Genomic DNA, 25,477 nt, shown 5'->3' with positions numbered 1-25,477 from the left:
AAATTTTAATGAGTGCGCAGAGGTAAAAACGCATTGCGTGGACTTTGCGTACAGTTCATTTTAGGTAATACATTATTGCGTATGAAATTTAGTCAACATATCGAAATCGTTTTTAAAGCTGAGAGCAGATCGATAGCTATCACCGTTCTCGAGATATTGAATGATATTTCGGCGAACGGGCTGTGCCGTGACCGCGCGCGGGTTGCTCGCGACGCGACCGGTACTGCGTCCTGCTCGTCGTAAACCATGTGGTTGTATCAACTGCAAATTTCGTAAACGGTTCAAGAAATCGAAACGTGTTTTTTTGCAAACGATAACTTGTGAAAAGTCATGTATTTCGTCGCATGATAAATATCCTAAATCTGTTTATCAACCGAGATATGAAAGTAACTACAGTTTTTCAGAAGGGATAGATAAATTTTTTAAATAGCATGTGGAATGAGAAGTTAAACCGAAACTAATTTTCTGGTATGTCATAAGATGTAATTTACTAAATATCTACAGCTATTGATTATTTACTTTGTTAACTAACAAACTTTTTTTTTTCTTTATCCAGTGTACTTTACTGATTCAAGACGCGTTTCGCCTTTTACTTTAAGCATCTTCGGTGGAATCTAGAATGATTGTTTTGTTTTGATATGTGATACTTGCAGATTAAAAAACAGTTCACATCTTTTTTTACGCGAATGACTGATTACTTACAGTGAAACGAGATTTTGGCGGACATACACGTTCCCCCTCACCTGGTCACATGCTGGAGGTTGAAATAAAACTTAGATTATGGAACATAAGCAAATTTTCATGTTCGCTCCTTTTTCTTCTGTCACTAGCAGTAGACGTTTTACCGAAAACTGATTTGAAATCGTAACTACAGAGTGTTCACCTCATGTCCCTTCCTGTCTGATTTATGTACATGTTGCCAACCTGCAGAATTATATGCTGAGAACTGTTTATTTTTGTTATCCTTATATCTGTCTGTGTGTGTGTGGTTAGCCAGTGATAGTTATAGAAAGTTGAAAGTGAATCCAGTAGTTGTCAGACAGTGGTTGAAAGATTTGGTGTTCAGCTGATTTCAGTTTTGGTTTAAATGTTTTGTGGAGGAGTGCATGGAAGAGTAAATTCACTGCTTACATTAATAGAAAAATAGAATAGTATTTAAACAGATGATTATTATCAGAATACTATCACAGAACCCCTTTGTCCTCACTCTTTGACGCCCCATAATACGTCCTGTCAACAACCCCTATTGTTGTCAAAGTTGTGCCGTAATTCCCTCTTCCTCCTCTACTTAATTCCATACCTCTTCTTTAGTCACAAGATCCTCGTATCTAATCTTCAGCATTCTTATTGATCACCACGTTTTGAAAGCGTCGATTGTCTTCTTGACAGAACAGTTCATCGTCCACGTTTCACTTACATACAAGGCTGCTCTCCATACAAATACCTTTGTAAAATAATATCCAACCATTAGAATTTATATTTGATGTGAACAAATTTTCTTTTTCAGAATGCTTTTCTTGCTATTGACAGTCTTCAGTCAGGAAATGCACCAGGAAATGCCTTACAATTCAAAATCTGGTTTCGAAAACTCTGTTCCAAATATATATTATTCTTTCGTGATTCTTAAGCAAGGTGCTGGCGATGATTACATTATGCTCTGTGGGAAATTCTATCAGGTGGCTTCCACTTTCATCCCTTCCACCTAGCCTTTGTGTTCTTGCTGTTTTCCTGTACCTGCTACCATATCACATTTTAAATTTTTGTCTCGCTTAACTATCTGAATAATCTCTTTCATCGTACTTTGTTTCAATGAGTTAGGAGATAGTGAACAATCATGAACGGTAGTCATGAAATCTGTTTATGTTGAAATGAGAAAACATGAATAATGAAATATGTGAAAGAGTACATTGTACAGAAAATGAAAAATTGGTATGTCTTCACCCCACTTCGTCGTTCCTTCATGTAGGTGTAAGATATAGTTACTCAAACACACCGGTCGTTTCGGTGGGTCCCACCCCGTACCCCAGTGGCTGTCCGTCATTGGCTACCGCTAGCGTCTGCCGCTTCCAGATGGGAACGCCAATTCCGCGAGCCGCCGCGTCAAAGCGGAAAACGCTGCCGTTGCCGCACGACGCGCTGCCGCGCTCCAGTGGGAACCGGCCAAACAAAGCAGAAATAGGATAATAGTTGACTGGAAGTGTGTAATGAGGTCTATCGGGTCGAGAGTTTGCCTCTTCTCAAATGATTGAACGCTTGGAATGCACAGACTGCCCCATGATGCATTTAATCCACAACGAGAGGAGGATGTAGTTCTGGCCGGTTATGTGCTGTGTTTCGTACCACTATTTGCGCCCCCTAGGTGAGATTACCGTCAACATGAACCCGGATTTTATTTCAATATGTTCAGTGACCAGATGTTGCCTTTTTTCCGCGATAAATATGCAGTTGTTACTCCCTTATTTCTAGATGGCAGGGGCCTTGTTCACAGGGCTGCACGAATACGAGTCTGGTTTGACGAACTCTCAGGCTCCTTATCGTATCTCTACTAACCCGCCAACGTAACTGATCTTAATCCCATAGAAAATGGCTGGAACAACAGGTAACAGCGGATGAAAGGCAACAAACTTTACTGCCATTTGTTAACTCTATGTAATCATCAAGTGGTGGCTACTGCTGAATATGACATCCTGAAGAAACTTGTTGACTCTTCCTTGGAGACTGTTATCAAAGCTAGAAGCGATGTTTGGCGGTTTTAGTATATCTAATGCTGATGACTATTTTTTGTCCAGTGTGCTTGTTTTCGGTGTACGTCGAATCAGTCGTTTACATCAAGTTGTTTGCAAGCAATTAGAATGCGTATAATCCCGGTGTTATGTTTGGAATGCTCATTGCCGTGTTAACTTCAGCAGAAAGAAGAGGGTCATGGCAACTTTCTGCCATGGATTGGTAGCGGCATAACGAGCCCTTGTTTTTGAATAAATCTCCCACTGTTACAAACTGTGTTCTCAGTTACGATGTGCAACACGTTACAGAGCATTTTCTATGATTGTCTATTGACTTCACTGTCAGCCGATTACCGTGCGACATGCTATAGAGACTCGCGTTGCGGAGATACTGACGCCAGTTTTCTAACTTAAGTGCCATTGTTCCATTCTATAAGACTTATTGCACTGTCATACTTAATCAACGCCTCACTCGCTAATCGTTTCTTAAACTAGTATAGGAAGATGTTAAGTAAACTTTGACACTGAATCGTCAGTTCTTCAGGGACTTCAGCTATGTCTGGGTGATTGTTATAAATATAGTAGTCTCCGAATGTAAACTGCTGCAGCTTCAATACACTATTATTAGCGTACGATGTACTCAAGCAGTAAAGTAATCTTGATGCTGTCACTATATTCGCAGGTACTAGTGCTTTCGAGGAAACCTGAAACTCTTCTTGATTTAGTGTTTCTGATGCCATGGCGACGCGTGTAGACTCGGTTGCATCCGCAACCGGAATTTCCATATCGGAGAATACTCTTCCTCCCCTCCCCTACGTACCTCTCCTGCAGACATCCAACAGATAAAATAGGCAAATAACAGCAAGCGCATGGACAGCGATCTTTCCCACGCCTCATTCACGAAAGGAGCGGAAAGAAAACGTAATGTATGCTACAACGGAAATGGCTACCTCTGACTTGCAGACTGTGGATGCAGGTTTAATTGCTCACTTGCTCATCCGAACACTCATTTCTAAGTGCTTGTAAATGATTTGTTAAGACAACGACCTGCAACATTGAATTCTTACCATAGACAGTGTTGATCCCATTATGTCTTGTTATTGGGTCGTCATCCCAACATGGGGAATACTAAGTCTTTAGAATTAAACTCGGACTTGAGCCATTATGCACATTGAGAGTTATTATTCCAGTGTTGGATTTACCTCCTTTCTCAAGATCTTGTTTTCATCCACCAAGTAGTTTGTTCTGTGGCTAGTGCAAAGTAACGCATGTCCTGTGTAACGTTATCATATACGCTATGTAATAAGAAGTACCTGGACACCCCCAAAAACATAAGTTTTTCATATTAGGTGCATTGTGCTGCCAGGTACTCCATATCAGCGACCTCAGTAGTCATTACACATCGTGAGAGAACCAGAATGGAGGTGCTCTGCGGAACTCACGGACTTAGAACGTGGTCAAGTGATTGGGTGTCACTTGTCATACGTCTGTACGCGAGATTTCCACACTCTTAAACATCCCTAGGTCCACTGTTTCCGACGTGATAGTGAAGTGGAAACGTGAAGGGATACGTGCAGCACAGAAGTGTACAGGCCGACCGCCGAATGTTGAAGAGGGTCTGATGTTTATGTAATGGGTAGACATCTATACAGACCATCACATAGGAATTCCAAACTGCATCGGGACCCAGTGCAAGTACCATGACAGGCGGGAGGTGAGAAAACTTGGATTTCATGGTCGAGTGGCTGCTCATAAACCACACATCACGCCGGTAAATGCCAAATGACGCTTCGCTTGGTGTAAGGAGCGTAAACATTGAACAACTGAACAGTGGAAAAAACGTTGTGTTCAGTGACGAATCACGGCTCACAATGTGACGATCCGGTGGCAGGGTGTGGGTATGGCGAATACCCGGTGAACGTCATGTGCCAGCGTGTGTAGTGTCAAAAGTAAAATTCGGAGGCGGTGGTGTTGTGATGTGGTCGTATTTTTCATGGAGGGGGCTTGCACCCCTTTTTGTTTTGTGTGGCACTATCACTACAAGCCTACATTGATGGTTCAAGCACCTTCTTGCTTCCCACTGTTGAAGGGCAATTCGGGGATGGAAATTGGATCTTTCAACACGACCGAGCATCTGTTCATAATGCAAGGCCTGCAGCGGAGTGGTTACACGACAGTAACATCCTTGTAATGGAGTGGCCTGCACAGAGTCCTGACTTGAATCCTATAGAACACTTTGGGATGTGTTGTAACGCCGACTTCGTGCCAGGCCTCATTGACCTACATCGATACCTCTCCTCAGTGCAGTGCTCCATGAAGAATGGGCAGCCATTCCCCAAGAAAAGTACCAGCACCTGATTGAACGTATGCCTGCGAAAGTGGAAGCTGTCATCAAGGCTAAGGGTGGGTCAACACCATATTGAATTCCAGCATTACCGATGGAGGGCGCCACGAACTTGTAAGTCATTTTCCGCCAGGTGTCCGGATACTTTTGATCACATAGTGTACCTCTTTGGCTTTAGTGGCTCTAATTGTGAACTCTGTGTTGTATGGCAGTGTATTTGTAATTCGGAAATCAGTTTGGTTGCTACTCTCGATATGTAGTCAATTTACAGTAATTAAATAAAATTGGTAGCATTATTGTTTCCTTTCTAATTTGTGAACGAGTTATTGCTCATATTTCAACAGACTTTGGTTAAGCTCCTTGAAAATTGTTCCTTGACAGTAGCTAGTTTGAAATCATACATCTGTAACATTATTTGCATACTTAAGTGTATATTCATTAGACGAGCATAACTTGATTTTTGGATGTATCACCTGAGTGTCTCTGTTCGACTGTGTAAAGATGTTGCTGATATCGTATTCACATAGGATGGTCACTAGCGGTTGTGTTAATCTGAGACAGCAGACTGCAATTTATACGGTCAGTCAAACTGTGGCCATCCGTTCCACTTTGCACACTTTGCTATTGTACTCCCCAGACAGGTGTCTACTTGGTCAAACGCGACGTGTATTTCACTTTACAAGTGGCTAACTATCATTTTCACTTCGAAGTATAATTAGACACGCATTTTATGGAGCCTTCTTTGTGTTAATCGGGAGTCCGACACTCGCTGCATGCCTTGAGTACACTGTCAGACCAAATTACTGTACAGTACGGTTGCGGCAATAATGTAGTGTAGTGAAAGTTAAAATGTTGCAGATTATCACCTATCACCCCTCTAACCAGGCGCGTATAGCCACAACTTGGGTGTGAGCGTTCGAAATGAAGGCAGTGAAGCGAAACAGAGTAACTTCTACAGTACTCCAATAATACGTCGGTGACTTGAACTTATCATCTTTGCAGAAAAAATATGGAAGTATTTTCTGTCGCCTTTTATGAAAGTGCTTGCGTAGGCCTGTAAAGACGAAACGTTGTTCAAAAACATAGGGTACCCCCTGTTATTGCTATATCATTTCTATCGGCAGATGGTACTTTTCCTGTGGATATAAAGTATTTGCACCAAGCGATACAGACTTCCCGCCCTTACTGCCGGAGAATTAAGACACCTCGTTAGCACGTGCCGATGCGTCCCAAGGTGGTGGCCGTGGTGGAGAGGTCTGCGACCCTTCTGGCGAGGATTTCCGGCGGATGCGGAACTGCGCCAGGCCAGCGCGTGAGTCCGTCTCCCCATGCGCCGTGTTCCCTTGGAATAGCACAGCTGTTGCGTCGGCCCACCTCACTGCGTCGCGACAGGTTGAACAATGGAGGTGCCGCTGCAGCTACTACGGCAGCGTATCACGTATCCCAGCAGGAACACCGTCGAACTCTGAAACTGCTAATTCTCAAGTCTTAGTGTTGTTACACCATAACGGCAAATTTCTACAACAGACATCGCCATTTCGTGTCGTGAACTAGAACGGCGAGTGTGTCGGATATGCACTAGAACATCTAAATGTACCACTCGTGGTATCTTAAGATATTATTAGGCAAAGGCTTACAATGTTCGTCAGTCAGTGAATTTGTGAGCTAGTCACTTATTGAAGTGACGAAAGTGTAAGGTACCTGTGATACACGACGCCATCGGTCATTGCGAACTCGGAAACTATAAAATATCACGTACCGCACTCGAGGGTCGACATACAAGCCGTACTGCAGCCAGTGTAGTTTCAAAATCGACGAGAGTGGTACTTGGATTAAAAAATCAAAAGCTGTTGCTCCTGCAATACTGAAGATACGCCTGTGACAGCAAAGACGTACCAGCAAGAAAGGCACCAGTTTGAACGACAGTCGTTGATCAATTGAAGTAGAGGATAATCTTCCTTTGCTTTTTTTTTCCGTCGAACTGGTCTGAGCAGATTTATGGTCGCTTAAACATTTTCTAGTTCATGGATTGATTGGATAACTGATAAAGAACCTGAACCGAATCTGGAAGAAAGGAACTTAGTCCACAATTTGACTTAAAAAGGGTAAGTTGATTGTACATATTCTGGGACATCAAGACGTAGTAATAAAAGGAAGTCTTGTGTTGAGGTGGAGGGGTGGGGTGGGGGGGGGGGAGAAGAGAAGAGAAGAGAACATCTAGAATATAGGACAAGAACGGCAGCAACAGTAGTAAGAGAGACCCTTCACAGATTTCAATACGTATTCCTCCTTGCGGATATTGTATGCTTAAACCGACTTCATTGAGACGGAGGTAATTTTCAGGACACAACTGCGTGTCACGCTACAAGAAGTGCCAGCCAGTAATGGGAAGAGCACAATGGAGATACACATCATGGTCAGAGGTCCCTCACATTGACACACAGCCTGCATCAGCTGTGTGTTGCACTACAGGTGACTGGACATAATTACCCCTCTTCTTAGCAGAATAATGCACTTCACGTATACATTGTTGATTCACATTATTGTGAGTGCCTAATAGTATCGAGAGGTACCAGTGTTTGGGGTTGATGATTCAGACCAACTGAAAGGATAATAAAGTGCAACAGGTCTCTGCAGCTGTCAAGAGCCATTACGACGACAGTGTCTCACACGCGTTGAAGGCTCCGCGATATAAAGTATTCACACAGGTAACACGGCGATCGAAATGGTCCCAAAAGTGTTCCGCTGGTTAAGATCTGAGGGATATTTGGTTCAGTGAGGAAATCGTGTTACTCATTAGTCATTTGGGAACACTCATTCGTCTGTCAGGAAAATCACTGATTTCAGGGGAATATGATATAACCGAATGTATTTGCAACCGACGTGTCATAAGAGAACGTGCGGATGAATACGTGTAGGCAATGCCACGACATGGTCATGAAACCACAGCACCGCCCCTGTGTTCTTCAAGCAGTGGTTGCAGAGTATTGGCCTTCAGACGTTCTCACCACACACACCTGCGTCGATCCTTCGTATCAAAGATAAAACGTAACTCTGCAGTTGGGCGCGTGTTGGTAGCGAAGAGATCTGTTTTGGATATCTTCGATTAAATGAAAAGCACTGAAGGATGAATGTTTAACACGGATGATGTAGAACATCTTCGTTCTTATGCTTTTCGTTTGCAGATATGAAGTGGTTCTACTAAGCAGCGACGGAAAAGTCAAACTTAAATTACCGTTTTCTGTCGATAGCACTGGTAACATCATTTATGTACAGTACTTAGAAACTCCTACAAAACAACGTTTTCTGAGCAATGGGTGGAAGGCCAGTTGATGCTTTTACTGAGATGCGTCATACATACTGGGCTTAGGAGCTCATGTGATTATAGACGATTGCTCACAGCGACGATACTACTCTTAACGATGCACAGAACACGTAAACAGTTAACGAGCTTTATTTTTTCAGAAATATTGTTCCTCGTGCCCGTAAGCAGCCATCGCTTCGCACGTGACGTGCTCATAAGGTTAAAAACCACACTTCCCGAATGTTGTTTCCCTGCGGTGGTTATAGTAATGTAATTCAGTGAACAATTTAAATACCTATTTCCAAAATGTTCCAATTTTGAGTAAGAAGTTTTCATTCTTGGACTGGACTTCGTGATTCAGTACCTCTATTAAAGTCCACGTCCAAAACTTAGGCGATTCAGAGTGCCGTGCAATTGAGTTGAAGGCACTCAACACTATTACTTACCAGTCTGACACGTCACGAGGTAACCGCATTGCCGAACAAAAAAGGCACTGATTATTAAAAATAAAAGAAATACTGTGTGGTTTCACAATTGTGTTAGTCAGTGGAAAGCAGTAACTCAAAAAATAATCCGTCAGAACGGCATTCTGTAATTGATTGAACAAACAATAGCGCATCAAAGAAACAAGTAAAAAATGAAGTGCAAACAATTCTGTATCACTCTTCTATTTTAACCCCTTGCGGTATTTCGACGAGAACGTCTCGTGGAAACAAATGCGGATCAAACGTAAACATCACGACACACACTCCAGGGAACGAAAGTCGGGCCAAACTTTGTGTCGGATGTGGCTCTATTTAATATACGATATCAAAAACTCTATACATGGCCGGAGAAATATTGATAAATGTAGCAAAGGTAATGTTAAAAAAACGTTAAATTGCCGGACTACGAAAAGCTTCCATAGTTATCACTAGATGAAACACCGTTTCGATTCTGAACGCAGTATTGGGCCCCATTTCCTGAAACATATCGATCCGATGCTTAAAAGAAACAGGGATGTGCAATGTAACCATGAAACACAAAGTAAGAATGGAAACCACCTGGGGTGCACCGTGTGTACAGTGGCGTTACACCTACCACTATGCTTTAGGACCTGCCATGCCACGCAGGAAAACTAATTTTTATCACTTTTAGGCGTCGTGTTACTACATTCCTTCCGAAGCAGTCACTCCCGAAAACGCTCAGTAAGATTATAATTTCTGTTATAGAAATGTTGGAGTAAAAAAATTGATATATTTAGAATTTTGATGGTATATATATATATATAAATAAGGAACAAGAATTAAATAGGTGTTAGGGTCTACAAGAGCAGATTCACGCGTAGCTGTGCATTGTGACAAGCCATGGGATACCTGCTAATACCACCTTTTGCCCGGCGTAGTGCAGTAGCTCGACGTGACATGGTCTCAACAAGTCGTTGGGAGGCCCCCACAGAAATACTGATCCATGCTGTCTCTAAAGCCGTCCATAATTGCGAAAGTGTTGCTGGTGAAGCATTTTCTGCACGAACTGACCTCTCGATTACGTCTCACAAATGTTCGATGGGATTCATGCCGCCGATCTGGGTAGCCAAATCATTCGCTCGAATTGTCCTGAATGTTCTTCAGACTAGTCACGTGTAATTGAGATTCAGTGACATGGTGTGTTGTCATCCATAAAACTCACATCATTGTTTGGGGACATGAAGTCCATGAATGGATGCAAATGGCCACAAAGTATCCGAACATAACCATTTCCAGTCAATGATCGGTTCACACCCACACCAATATGGCGCCGCCACCAGCTTGCAGTGTCAAGCTGTGGGCAAAGGCACTCAGGTCGGTCGTCTGCTGCCATAACCCATTAACGCCATATTTCGTCGCACTGTCCTCACCGATACGTTCATCGTGCGTCTCACATTGATTTCTGCGTTTATTTCACACAGTGCTACTTGTCTGTTAGCACTGACAACCCTACGCAAACGCTGCTGCTCTCAGTCGTTATGTGAAGCCCATCGACCACTGCGTTGCCTGTGGAGAGAGATGTGCCCGAAATTTGGTACTCTCGGCACAGTGTTGACACTGCGGATCTCTGAATATTGAATTCCATAACGATTTCCGAAATGGAAAGCCACGTGCGTCTAGAACCATTCAGTGTTAAAAGACTGTTAATTTGCGTCATACGGTCGTAGACACGTCTGAAACCATTTCACATGATTTTTTTTTTTTTTTTTTTTTTTTTTTTTGGTCATCAGTCTACTGACTGGTTTGATGCGGCCCGCCACGAATTCCTTTCCTGTGCTAACCTCTTCATCTCAGAGTAGCACTTGCAACCTACGTCCTCAATTATTTGCTTGACGTATTCCAATCTCTGTCTTCCTCTACAGTTTTTTCCCTCTACAGCTCCCTCTAATACCACGGAAGTCATTCCCTCATGTCTTCGCAGATGTCCTATCATCCTGTCCCTTCTCCTTATCAGTGTTTTCCACATATTCCTTTCCTCTCCGATTCTGCGTAGGACCTCCTCATTCCTTACCTTATCAGTCCACCTAATTTTCAACATTCGTCTACAGCACCACATCTCAAATGCTTCGATTCTCTTCTGTACCGGTTTTCCCACAGTCCATGTTTCACTACCATACAATGCTGTACTCCATACGTACATCCTCAGAAATTTCTTCCTCAAATTAAGGCCGGTATTTGATATTAGTAGACTTCTCTTGGCCAGAAATGCCTTTTTGGCCATAGCGAGTCTGCTTTTGATGTCCTCCTTGCTCCGTCCGTCATTGGTTATTTTACTGCCTATGTAGCAGAATTCCTTAACTTCATTGACTTCGTGACCATCAATCCTGATGTTAAGTTTCTCGCTGTTCTCATTTCTACTACTTCTCATTACCTTCGTCTTTCTCCGATTTACTCTCAAACCATACTGTGTACCCATTACACTGTTCATTCCGTTCAGCAGATCATTTAATTCTTCTTCACTTTCACTCAGGATAGCAATGTCATCAGCGAATCGTATCATTGATATCCTTTCACCTTGTATTTTAATTCCACTCCTGAACCTTTCTTTTATTTCCATCATTGCTTCCTCGCTGTACAGATTGAAGAGTAGGGGCGAAAGGCTACAGCCTTGTCTTACACCCTTCTTAATGCGAGCACTTCGTTCTTGATCGTCCACTCTTATTATTCCCTCTTGGTTGTTGTACATATTGTATATGACCCGTCTCTCCCTATAGCTTACCCCTACTTTTTTCAGAATCTCGAACAGCTTGCACCATTTTATATTGTCGAACGCTTTTTCCAGGTCGACAAATCCTATGAAAGTGTCTTGATTTTTCTTTAGACTTGCTTCCATTATTAGCCGTAACGTCAGAATTGCCTCTCGTCCCTTTACTATTCCTAAAGCCAAACTGATCGTCACCTAGCGCATTCTCAATTTTCTTTTCCATTCTTCTGTATATTATTCTTCTAAGCAGCTTCGATGCATGAGCTGTTAAGCTGATTGTGCGATAATTCTCGCACTTGTCAGATCTTGCCGTCTTCGGAATTGTGTGGATGATGCTTTTCCGAAAGTCAGATGGTATGTCGCCAGACTCATATATTCTAAACACCAACGTGAACAGTCGTTTTGTTGTCACTTCCCCCAATGATTTTAGAAATTCTGATGGAATGTTATCTATCCCTTCTGCCTTATTTAACCGTAAGTCCTCCAAAGCTCTTTTAAATTCCGATTCTAATACTGGATCCCCTATCTCTTCTAAATCGACTCCTGTTTCTTCTTCTATCACATCAGACGAATCTTCACCCTCAGAGGCTTCCAATGTATTCTTTCCACCTATCTGCTCTCTCCTCTGCATTTAACAGTGGAATTCCCGTTGCACTCCTAATGTTACCACCGTTGCCTTTGTCACCAAAGGTTGTTTTGACTTTCCTGTATGCTGAGTCTGTCCTTCCGACAATCATATCTTTTTCGATGTCTTCACATTTTTCCTGCAGCCATTTCGTCTTAGCTTCCCTGCATTTCCTATTTATTTCATTCCTCAGCGACTTGTATTTCTGTATTCCTGATTTTCCCGGAACATGTTTGTACTTCCTCCTTTCATCAATCAACTGAAGTATTTCTTCTGTTACCCATGGTTTCTTCGCAGCTACCTTCTTTGTACCTATGTTATCCTTCCCAACTTCTGTGATGGCCCTTTTTAGAGAAGTCCATTCCTCTTCAACTGTACTGCCTACTGCGCTATTCCTTATTGCTGTATCTATAGCGTTAGAGAATTTCAAACGTATCTCGTCATTCCTTAGTACTTCCTTATCCCACTTCTTTGCGTACTGATTCTTCCTGACTAATGTCTTGAACTTCAGCCTACTCTTCATCACTACTATATTTTCATCACTACTATATTGTGATCTGAGTCTATATCTGCTCCTGGGTACGCCTTACAATCCAGTATCTGATTTCGGAATCTGTCTGACCATGATGTAATCTAGTTGAGATCTTCCCGTATCTCCCGGCCTTTTCCAAGTATATCTACTCTTCTTGTGATTCTTGAACAGGGTATTCGCTATTACTAGCTGAAACTTGTTACAGAACTCAATTAGTCTTTCTCCTCTTTCAGTCCTTGTCCCAAGCCCATATTCTCCTGTAACCTTTTCTTCTACTCCTTCCCCTACAACTGCATTCCAGTCGCCCATGACTATTAGATTTTCTTCCCCCTTTACATACTGCATTACCCTTTCAATATCCTCATACACTTTCTCTATCTGTTCATCTTCAGCTTGCGACGTCGGCATGTATACCTGAACTATCGTTGTCGTTGTTGGTCTGCTGTCGATTCTGATTAGAGCAACCCGGTCACTGAACTGTTCACAGTAACACACCATCTGCCCTACCTTCGTATTCATAACGAATCCTACACCTGTTATACCATTTTCTGCTGCTGTTGATATTACCCGATACTCATCTGACCAGAAATCCTTGTCTTCCTTCCACTTCACTGACCCCTACTACATTTAGATTGAGCCTTTGCATTTCCCTTTTCAGATTTTCTAGTTTCCCTACCACGTACAAGCTTCTGACATTCCACGCCCCGACTCGTAGAACGTTATCCTTTCGTTGATTATTCAATCTTTTTCACATGGTAACCTCCCCCTTGGCAGTCCCCTCCCGGAGATGCGAATGGGGGACTATTCCGGAATCTTTTGCCAATGGAGAGATCATCATGACACTTCTTCACATGAATAACGGAGTACAAATAACAGCTCCGCCAATGCACTGCCCTTTCGTACCTTGTGTACGCGATACTACTGTCATCTGTACACGTGCATATCGCTATCCCATGATTTTTTGTTACGTCAGTGTAAACAAGTATCCGCATGTGGGCTTGTATTGCGCTTGTCTCGTGCATCGCACTGATACGTTTTGCATGCGTCGTCTCCAATCACTTGGGCACGGATTTCATTAACTAAATGGTATGGCAAGGGTTAATGAAGATTTCCAGAAATAACAAATTCTGCTCCGTAAACAACAAACTGAAAGAAATCTCTTCTAAGTAAGAAGTTCCTGAAACATAGCCTCTGGCACAACCAGAGAGGAGGAACTGGAGGCATTGGAAATGAAACAAATTTTGGTAGAATCAGTTTAATAAAGCCAGAAAGAGGAGACTAGATGATAAATTGTAGTATTTGAACAGCATAAAAGTCACCAGTCCACTAGGTAAAGTTGGAAATGCTTGTGGAGTTTCATGAGAGCATGTACCGGCTTGATGATCTTTCTATCAGATGGACATTTTGTGCAGTCCTTTCATTGCTAATAGACCCCCCTCCTTCCTGCCTTAATACCTCTCCCCACCCCACCTGCCCCCTCTCCACACCCCACCTGCTCCCCCTCTCCCCACCCCACCTGCCCCCCCTCTCCCCACCCCACCTGCCCCCCCTCTCCCCACCCCACCTGCCCCCCCTCTCCCCACCCCACCTGCCCCCCCTCTCCCCACTCCACCTGCCCCCCCCCTCTCCCCACCCCACCTGCCCCCCCTCTCCCCACCCCACCTGCCCCCCCTCTCCCCACCCCACCTGCCCCCCCTCTCCCCACCCCACCTGCCCCCCCTCTCCCCACCCCACCTGCACCCCCTCGCCCCTCCCCGCATGCCCCCCTCTCCCCACCCCGCCGGCCCCTCGTCTCCCCACCCCGCCGGCCCCCCGTCTCCCCACCCCGCCGCCCCCCCTCTCCCCCCCCGCCGCCCCCCTCTCCCCCCCCCCGCCGCCCCCCCGCCCGCCCCCTCTCCCCACCCCGCCAGCCCAACCCTCTCCCCTCCCCGCCGGCCCAACCCTCTCCCCTCCCCGCCGGCCCAACCCTCTCCCCACCCCGCCAGCCCCCCCTCTCCCCACCCCGCCGGCCCCCCCTCTCCCCACCCCGCCGGCCCCCCCTCTCCCCACCCCGCCGGCCCCCCCTCTCCCCACCCCGCCGGCCCCCCCTCTCCCCACCCCGCCGGCCCCCCTCTCCCCACCCCGCCGGCCCCCCCTCTCCCCACCCCGCCGGCCCCCCCTCTCCCCACCCCGCCGCCCCCCCCTCTCCCCACCCCGCCGGCCCCCCCTCTCCCCACCCCGCCTGCCCCCCACCCCGCCTGCCCCCCACCCCGCCTGCCCCCCACACTGCTCTCCCCACCCCACCTGTCACCCACCCCCCTCTCCCCACCCCACCTGTCACCCACCCCCCTCTCCCCACCCCACCTGTCACCCACCCCCCCTCCCCACCCCCCTCTCCCCACCCCACCTGTCACCCACCACACCTCTCCCAACCCCACCTGTCACCCACACCCCCTCTCCCCACCCCCCCGTCACCCATCCCCCCCTCTCCCCACCCCCCGTCACTCACACCCCCCCTCTCCCCACCCTACCTGTCACTCACCCACCCCCTCTCCCCACCCCACCTGTCACCCACCCACCCCCTCTCCCCACCCCATGTGTCACCCACCCACCTCCTCTCCCCACCCCACCTGTCACCCACCCACCTGTCACCCACCCACCTGTCACCCACCCACTCCCCCTCTCCCCACCCCACCTGTCACCCAACCCCCCTCTCCCCCACCCCACCTGTCACCCACCCCCCCTCTCCCCACCGCACCTGTCACCCACCCACCCCCTCTCCCCACCCCATGTGTCACCCACCCACCTCCTCTCCCCACCCCACCTGTCACCCACCCACCTGTCACCCACCCACTCCCCCTCTCCCCACCCCACCTGTCACCCAGCCACTCTCCCTCTCCCCACCCCACCTGTCACCCACCCCACCTGTCACCCACCCCACCTGTCACCCACCCCACCTGTCACCCACCCCACCTGTCACCCACCCCACCTGTCACCCACCCCACCTGTCACCCACCCCACCTGTCACCCACCCCACCTGTCACCCACCCCACCTGTCACCCACCCCACCTGTCACCCACCCCACCTGTCACCCACCCCACCTGTCACCCACCCCACCTGTCACCCACCCCACCTGTCACCCACCCCACCTGTCACCCACCCCACCTGTCACCCACCCCACCTGTCACCCACCCCACCTGTCACCCACCCCACCTGTCACCCACCCCACCTGTCACCCACCCCACCTGTCACCCACCCCACCTGTCACCCACCCCCCATCTCTCCACCGCACCTGTCACCCACCGACCCCCTCTCCCCACCCCACCTGTCACCCACCCACCTGTCACCCAGCCACTCTCCCTCTCCCCACCCCACCTGTCACCAAGCCACTCTCCCTCTCCCCACCCCACCTGTCACCCAGCCACTCTCCCTCTCCCCAGCCCACCTGTCACCCAGCCCACCTGTCACCCAGCCCACCTGTCACCCAGCCCACCTGTCACCCAGCCCACCTGTCACCCAGCCCACCTGTCACCCAGCCCACCTGTCACCCAGCCCACCTGTCACCCAGCCCACCTGTCACCCAGCCCACCTGTCACCCAGCCCAACTGTCACCCAGCCCACCTGTCACCCAGCCCACCTGTCACCCAGCCCACCTGTCACCCACCCCACCTGTCACCCAGCCCACCTGTCACCCAGCCCACCTGTCACCCACCGCACCTGTCACCCACCCACCCCCCCTCTCCCCACCGCACCTGTCACCCACCCACCCCCCCTCTCCCCACCGCACCTGTCACCCACCCACCCCCCTCTCCCCACCGCACCTGTCACCCACCCACCCCCCTCTCCCCACCGCACCTGTCACCCACCCACCCCCCTCTCCCCACCCCACCTGTCACCCACCCACCTGTCACCCACCCACTCCCCCTCTCCCCACCCCACCTGTCACCCAGCCACTCCCCCTCTCCCCACCCCACCTGTCACCCAGCCACTCTCCCTCTCCCCACCCCACCTGTCACCCAGCCACTCTCCCTCTCCCCACCCCACCTGTCACCCAGCCACTCTCCCTCTCCCCACCCCACCTGTCACCCAGCCACTCTCCCTCTCCCCACCCCACCTGTCACCCAGCCACTCTCCCTCTCCCCACCCCACCTGTCACCCAGCCACTCTCCCTCTCCCCACCCCACCTGTCACCCAGCCACTCTCCCTCTCCCCACCCCACCTGTCACCCAGCCACTCTCCCTCTCCCCACCCCACCTGTCACCCAGCCACTCTCCCTCTCCCCACCCCACCTGTCACCCAGCCACTCCCCCCTCTCCCCACTCCCTCTCTCCCCACCCCGCCTGCCCCCCCTCTCCCCACCCCACCTGTCACCCACTCCCCCTCTCCCCACCCCACCTGCCCTGCCACCCCTCTCCCCACCCCGCCGATCCGCTTGTTACATAGGGTGTACTGTTTCAATTTCTGGGTTACGAAAGTAGTGATCGAGAATTCAAAACATTTGTTAGTTAGTAAAATTTGTTAAGAAAAAACGCTTGTATTTCATGGAAAGGAGAGAGAATGTATAAAAACGCAATAATACAGTCATTAGCACTGGTATTTACTTCCACAAGACGCTAGATGGAAAAACTAAGTTCCAATTTGCCACTCAGTTACAGTTCACATTCCTCTGGTAATCCGAAGGACAAACAAAATTAACATTGGTCGCGACAGTTGTTGGAATTCCTGTCGAACTAACTTGCACTAGCAGCTATTAAGTTCCTTCCAGCTCAGTCAGCGATATGGATTTTATAACTCTGTCCCAGCTGTATGTCTCCAGAATACATTAATTGATCGACAAAACATACTGCTTAAAATAATTACATGCGAGTGAATATATCTGTAAACAAATACCACGCAGGTCAAGGCTCAACATTTAACAGCATATCAATAAAATACTTTAAAATTGCTCCTCAGTAGCGTACTGTCATAAAGAACCCTGTAAATTTTAGAACCCAAAGACGACCCAGAAGATTTAAAAACGTATAAAAGTTCAAACAACTAACGACAGGATACATTTTAAAATACGATACATAAAAATGTTACGTCTCAGTCCGTGGCCACCACTGTGGTTCAGAATAGTGAACGAGTTAAATGCAGCCAAGCATCATAATAAAACTTGCGTAAAAATATCACGTCGTACAATTGGGCCGTACAACAACGCCCAACACAAACATTGGGAACAAGGTCATAAATACAAGCTCTAGTGCCTAGCTAGTTAAATTACTAAAAGCCGCTACCGAGCCAGAGGCGCCGCCTGCGAGCTTTGAACATTCTTATTTAAGCCGAACCATACCAGTTCGGAAACGGTGCCTCAACATAGCCAGTATAAGATCCACAACGTCAGTGATTGAGTGCTCTCAAATACAGTCGCAATTCAACAAGCCACCTTAAGTAACGGAAGAAACATTCCTCAGTTATTTCATATTCCTTGGAATGCTGTGTATCCATTCACAAAAGATTTTTCCTTCCTGTAATAGTATAATAGCCCAAGGCCTGGTAGATAATTCGGATTTTGGTACAAATTCAGCTCGACAATGTGCTACACAAAATATGGCCAACATTCATACCTCCAAACGGCACACTTCCTGTAGTTACTCCAGCTAACCGCCGCGGCAGTTTACAAGTACGGCGGTTTCTTCCGGGGCTTAGGCTCCCAACAGACTGCCCGGCCCGGCCACTCTGGACATTCTTCACAGCAACTTCTTAAATGTGGCGCCACGACACGGAGCCAAAGATCCTCGTGACACACGGCATGTGTCGTCCAGCGGCATCTCCCACTCCCCCAGTCTTTCGCAGTCTCTAACATCGCCTCATCGTTTCTCAGGTCTGTACACTCTTGCCCCTCCCCCTTTCTGCTTTTCACAGTCGCGGATACCCTCGTTCCTCCCCCTTCTTCGTTTTACAGTCGCGGATACCCTCTCCCTACTTCGTTACACTGTCGCGAACATCCTACCCTCACTCTGTCGGATAGCACTTGGCTACCACTCCTCTCCCCGCCCACATCCTTGCCCTAATTGCTTTAATCGTTAAGTATAGTAAAAACGTTGGAGAAAGCGTAACCTGCCTACTCAAGGTGTATTATGTGTAGCTGGCTTGGTTTCCTGTTGAGGCGAGTTCTACACTATCTGTCACACCATCATCCTTATCTTCGGTGAGAAAGTTAGGAACATCTATCATATCTTATACTTCGGCTAGTGTGAGGAACTTTCTGGTTCTCATGTGTAAAAAAAGTAAATTACATAAAAGATACAGTGCTTGTGATTGTATGAAAATACTTGGTATCAGCCACGACCCGCAAATGGATATCGCTTTAAAACATGTAATAAAACAATATTCACAAATAATAAATGAATGAAGAAACGTTTGTGAGCTACTGTAACCTACAAAGTTACAATATGATCGCTTCATTTGACGGAATGATAAAAATAATGCAAGAAAAATAACACAATTGAAAATTATAATATTCGTATCACATGACTTACCATCCGGTTTATGGTTTATTTAACTTTACACAAGAAACCAAACGCAATATTTTGATTCTGCTCTATCACGCACTTCAGTCAGACTGTTGTCAAATATTTAAGCTATTCAGCATTAAAACAGACACTACTGCCAACTGATGGCACAAAAACAATACGGTCCACAAATGGGGATCGTGGCAGTTAGTGGTTAAATTTCTACAGTGTTCCCATTTGATATGTTTATGAAACTTCCTGGCAGATTAAAACTGTGTGCCAGACCAAGACTCGAACTCTGGACTTTCGCCCGCGAAAGGCAATGATTCCGAGTTCGAGTCTCGGTTTGGCACACAGTTTTAATCTGCCAGAATGTTTCATACCAGCGCGTACTCTGCTGCAGAGTGAAAATTGCATTCTGGGTTTGATATGTTTCGCAGGAGACAAGGCAGGACAAGATGTTCATAATTATGTTAGTACGTTAAAAATATTCGTAGTAATTGTTTACCTATAGAATTTGAGGCTTTCAATTGACAGACTTGAGAACTGTGAACTTTGATGTCAAGTGTAGAAAAGATAATCCATGCATATGACAATTTTGACACAAGTAAATCTTTGTTTCAGATCCCGGTTGGTCTGCAGGCATATCTCCACCCAAAGACCGCAGGTAAGATTTTCCCCCATGAACTTCTCACGTTTTATGTATTATTCTATTTCGGCGTGATGATCGTTTGTCTAGGGAGGGATGAATGCTTTTAGAGTCAGCTAATTGATAACGTTTTTACATTTATTGACGTATTGGCGTGTAGAGCTTGTCATCGCCTCTACACTTCCTGACAACAGAAGTGAAGCACCGAGGAGGGGCGGAGTATATGGTATTACTACAATGATGACAAAATGTGGTGTTCACAAAGAACTTCAGCATGAGCCCACTTAAAAGTATGGCATTGTACTCCCTCTGATCTGTTCTGATCTGTGTGCATGCACTCAGCAATTGGGAGCGGCGTCGTAAATATGTTGGGCACGCTGGCCCTCAGCTGTTCCACCTGGACCTTGATAACCTGGATACTGTCCGTGTGATGGAGTTGACGTCCGAGCTAATGTCACGAATGTTCTATCAAATGGTTCAAATGGCTCTGAGCACTATGGGACTTAACAGCTGTGGTCATCAGTCCCCTAGAACTTAGAACTACTTAAACCTAACTAACCTAAGGACATCACACACATCCATGCCCGAGGCAGGATTCGAACCTGCGACCGCAGCAGTCGCGCGGTTCCGGACTGAGCGCCCAGAACCGCTAGAGCACCGCGGCCGGCAATGTTCTATCGGAGACGTGGTGGTGGAGGTGGGGGGGGGGGGGGGGGAGGGAGGGGCATCTTGCTTGCCATGGGAGTACTTCAACACGTGGCACACTATTCATAGACGTATGAGCCAGGTTTTGACGAGCACAGTCCTATTTAAAAATGGCCACGATACTGCCACATGAGTGGTAGCACAGGACGCAGGACTTCCATGACACCATTGTGTTCTGACGAGAATTCGCTCAGTCACAGCCAGCCGTGACTTGAAACCATATCCGATTGCTTCCCACATCAAGATGTCAGGAGTAACACTCCTGTGCCCCATAGCGTTAGAAGAGTAGCCGTCACACTCTATGAAGATCATCCTGGGTAGTCCAGAAACGCAAATCGTCATTGAACAATGTAAGACACGCCATTCATCAACAGTTAATAACTTGACAACCACACCATCATTCTAAATGCTGTCTGCTGTCTTCTGTGTTTTGGTGTTATGGTGTTAATGGTAGCCTACACATGGGACGGTAATTTTCTAGTCCAGCCGCTGCTAGGCCGGCCGGAGTGACCGAGCGGTTCTAGGCGCTACAGACTGGAACCGCGCGACCGCTACGGTCGCAGGTTCGAATCCTGCATCGGGCATGGATGTGTGTGATGTCCTTAGGTTAGTTAGGTTTAAGTAGTTCTAAGTTCTGGGCGACTGATGACCTCAGAAGTTAAGTCGCATAGCGCTCAGAGCCAGCCGCTGCTAGGCTCCGGCCAATGGCACAGAACGCCACGGAATGTTGCTATAGGTCCATTACTTTTTTCGGATGGCAGATGCAGATGTCAAGATGTTACATGCCTGGTGCACAATACGGTGATGCTCCTTCGTATTCAGACGTGGTCGACCGGAAACTTGACGGTGAATGACTACCCTCATGTTCCCATGCAGTCCAAATGCAACTTTCCCATCTGAACGCCCCACAAATCTGGATATTGCACTATTCGACCAGGCGGCCAAATGGAGAGCCTAAACGTGCCCCCTTTCAAACTCTCTCAAGCGCTAATAACAGTGCCTGTAGCGAGTACGTGGCATTTCTGTGTTCTAAACAGTCATCGCTCAACAACTGACGTGATCACGCCTCTTACATATTTCACCAGGCTGGATAACAACACTACACACGAACGACACTAATGCCCCGGTGACCGTTATACCTGTAAACCAGAACTGTAACTCCTCATTTACGTACCGGCAGGAGGTGTGTACGTGTAAATAGTGAGTGACATCCGACGATGTTTTCAGGGTGCTTCACTCCTTTTTTCACGCACTGTATATGGAGATGGTCCTTTGGCAACGGTGTACTGTAGGGTGTACGCAAAATTTCGCAATGTGAACAAACATTTTTGCATTCAGGTGTAAGTGAATTGCAAATACTTCTCCCAGCGATTGTGAATTCATTTGGACAGAGGAAGAATACTAGGTAAGTGGCTCTCTATTACAACACAGTCTTTGTATTCATACGAGGGTCGTTCAGTAAGTAATGCGCCACAATTTTCTTAAAAGCTATTAATATACATAGACAAACGTCCTTGTTGGTGCTTCACATTTAATGTTTGTTCTGTGTGCCAGTGAAGTTTCGAGCCGTTCTGTTAGGTAGCAGAGCCGTAGTACAGCGTCAAAATGGCGTCTACATACTACTCTAGTTAAAAGCAGTGTGGTGTTACTGAATTCTTGTGTGCAGAAAAAGAAACCATGGTGAGCATCCATAAACGTTTGTGTGCATTGTATGGCGACGCTGCAGTTGGAGTACAGATAAGTAAAGAAAGTTAAAGCCTCAGGAAATGCAGAAACAGAGCTCCAGGATCAGCCACGCTCTAGACATCCTGTCACAGCAACTGCTCCAGACAAGCAGAATCGTGCGGATGCCATTATTCGTCCCGAAGGCGCATCAGAACTCGACAATTGGGCTCTATAGTTGTCGGTCAGCATTGGAAGTGCGTCTGCGAAGATAGAGACTCTCGGGTATCCAATTAGGTGCTCTCGATGGTTTCCAAGAATGCTCACAGCGGACCACAAGTTTCAAAGAAAGGTAATTTCATCAGAATTGTCGGAGCGTTTTGAGACCGGCGGAGAGGACTGTCTGTCACAGATCGTTAAGGGGACCACAGCTAGGTGCACCACTTTGCCCCAGAAACAAAAAGTCAGTTCATGGAATGGTATCATCCTCATTCACCACAACAGAAGAAATTCAAGTCAACCCCCTGTGCCGGAAAAGTCGTCTGGGATTGTGTTGGCGTCATTCTCGTGAACGTGATGCCAAGAGGGTCAACCATTAATTCAGAGGCACAGGTGAAGTCTCTGAATAAACTCAAGAACCATTTCCGACATTTTCGATCGGACAAGAATCTAGCAGAAATCTTGCTCCAACACGATAATGTGCGCCCACACACAAGTCTGAGAACCCGTGAACACTTCGCCAAATTCGGTTGGACATCATTGCCTCATCCACCCTACTGTCCAGACATGGCACTCTCGGACTTCCATCTCTTTGGACCGTTGAAAGAAGTCTCTACAGGGAGCGCAGTTTGAAGATGACGAGAGTGTCAGTCATGCAGCGAAAACATGGCTACGCCTGCGGGCCAAGAGCTTTTACCAGCAGGAAAAAAAAAAAAAATAAAATAAAATTAATAAATAAATTGAAATGATGGTATGGCATTGTTAGTCGGGAGGCCCCATTCGGGGAATACATGCTCTTCCACAACGTTGGCGTTTGGCCATAGAACGTGATCGGGACTACGTAGAAAAATAGGACATGGACAAGGCATGTTGATGTATATTGTCACCAAATTCTGACTTTTAACAATAAATATGCTTTGAGAAAAAAACTGTGTGGCATTACGTATTGAATGACCGTCGTATGTGTCCATTGATTTCTGTGGGAGATGAAAATTTCGTAGTTCGCGAGTATATATCAAGTGAAGATCGAGGAATAATCTGTGTCACACGAAACTTGTTGAAGTGAAAGGCTTACTGTTCGTAACGGTGATTGCATTTACGTTGTGAAGGAACAGACGATCGGTCTTTCCGTCCCATTCCATAACATTAATCCAGACAGCCGAAAACTCAAGCCAGCAGCCTAAATACTAATGGTTTCTGGAGGCATTAATGAGCCATACAAGTTCTATTCACACACTGCACAGCAAATTAAAGAATAATTTCTTCGAAACCTCTCAGTTCCCACCCATTGCGGCGCTTAAGTTTGAAATTTGATTCAAAGATGCGTACAACCTTCCGCTAGTGATGCTGAAGCTTGGCGCCCTGCAACGTCACCCACAGGCTCGACGTCGTTTCAAACAGCAATGTGACGACACGTGCGAAACAAAGACCACAGCTCAGAAGGTCATGTGACGTCTAGGTTGGATTCATGACGTCACTTTGGCACCAAATGTCACCACAACTCTGACCAGTGTCCTCCTGGACGTGTCACACGATGAGAAAGTTGTCACAACCCCTCTTACCAACATTTCACCTCTAATTTTGAAGCCTCTGCTATGATGATCAGCACGACGACTCCCAGCGTTGAAATCTCTAGGCTTTTTATGAGTGCCCGAGGAAAACATTTCAGACAAACTGCCTCTCAGAGCCGGCACGAAAAGGCCGCAGGGAATGGCATATAGGGCGTCAATGAAGCCACCAGTTTGTCTGGGGCATTGATTCCCACACATTTTGTCGTCGAAAACGACAGTTCGCGTTGCAGTGAGCAACAGGACGACGTTCTTGACAACATTAGACATTGCTGACGCCGCCGGGTGTTTAATCCCTTCTTTAAGGCATCGTGGGGCTGCATCCCCATCGAACGTGATCGTATATGTTTGGAGTGCAGTGCTACCGCAATTTTTGGCTCAGGTGTACAGGTGGAACCAGTAGGTACTGCTCAAAAACATTCGACAAAATTTGAAGGTGATCTGTAGCAGCTAGGGGCGCTTATGCTTACTCAGCGCTCCTATTTTGTGTCCTGTGGCGTGCTCACAGAGTGGTGCGATATTGACAAATCAGTGGATAAAACTGGAAAGGGCACCTCTTAAGAGCTCCCAGTTCGGCAAAACCCTCGGTGGCAGCCGTCCAGCTTCATTGAGAATTTTAAAAATGTACCTGTGGACGAAATCCTAGGCGTTTGCAGAATGGCAGCTTTTTAAACACTCTCAGATTGCAGATGGCGTGATAGCAGGCGCAGGAGGAGCAGAAGTATAGCCTGCTTCCTGGCGGTTGGGACTCTAGTCGCATTTTCTGCAGGTGAATTTTTAAGATGCTCAGCAAAGCAGATGGGTTCCACTGAGGGTTTTGCCGAACTGGGAGTCCATACGACCTTTTTCCGTTTTATTCACACACGTAAATGTAGCAACTCCCCCCTCCCGCCCCCTTACGGCTCCATCCCCGTGATCTTGCCGCAGGAGGATGAGAAGTAGGAGGGATGAAATAGTGTAAACCACCCGTTGTTGCTCCGGATTACGTTCAAATTCCGTTGAATGGCGTTAAATAGTCCCAAGTGGTTTCAAGCTATTCACAATAGCAATAACAGCGGTCACTTACGCTCCAGTGGGGTCAGATCATGTTTAATGGGGATGCAACCCCACAGTGTCCTTAGAGAAAGGTTGAAATGTCCAAGGGTGTCAGCAGTGTCAAAGGTTATCAACAACGTCTTTCTGCTGCTCATTGCGCTGTGTGCTGTCATTTCGACCGCGAAATGTGTGGGACTCAGTGCTGCAGGGAAATGGGTGGTTTTACTGAGGTCTTTTTGCCACCCCGAGAAGCCCTTTCGTACCGATAATGAGTGAGTGGCGGTGTGTCTGAAAATGTTTCCTACGGCGACTCATAAAAAACGGCTTGATTTTAGTGCTGTGCGTCGCGGTTGTAGCTTCCACCGCAGAGGCTCCAAAAGGAGGGGTGAAATGTAAGAGGAACTGTGGTGACCTTCCGATCGTATGAA

The 25,477-nt window shown here is 47.0% G+C and overlaps 1 protein-coding gene across 1 annotated transcript in view; it reads left to right on the top strand.

Moving 5' to 3' along the window:
• Positions 1-25,477, top strand: part of LOC126259878 (M-phase inducer phosphatase-like) — a 402,459-nt gene that overhangs the window by 124,207 nt on the left and 252,775 nt on the right. Inside the window, exon 3 of the mRNA XM_049956940.1 lies at positions 19,836-19,878. Coding sequence (XP_049812897.1) covers positions 19,836-19,878 — 43 coding nt within the window. The remainder of the gene's footprint in view (positions 1-19,835; positions 19,879-25,477) is intronic.

This window comes from Schistocerca nitens, chromosome 5 (assembly GCF_023898315.1).
Source record: "Schistocerca nitens isolate TAMUIC-IGC-003100 chromosome 5, iqSchNite1.1, whole genome shotgun sequence".
Lineage (NCBI taxonomy): Eukaryota > Metazoa > Arthropoda > Insecta > Orthoptera > Acrididae > Schistocerca > Schistocerca nitens.
Note: the sequence above shows the minus strand (reverse complement) of the source record. Positions and strands in the feature narration are given on the sequence as shown.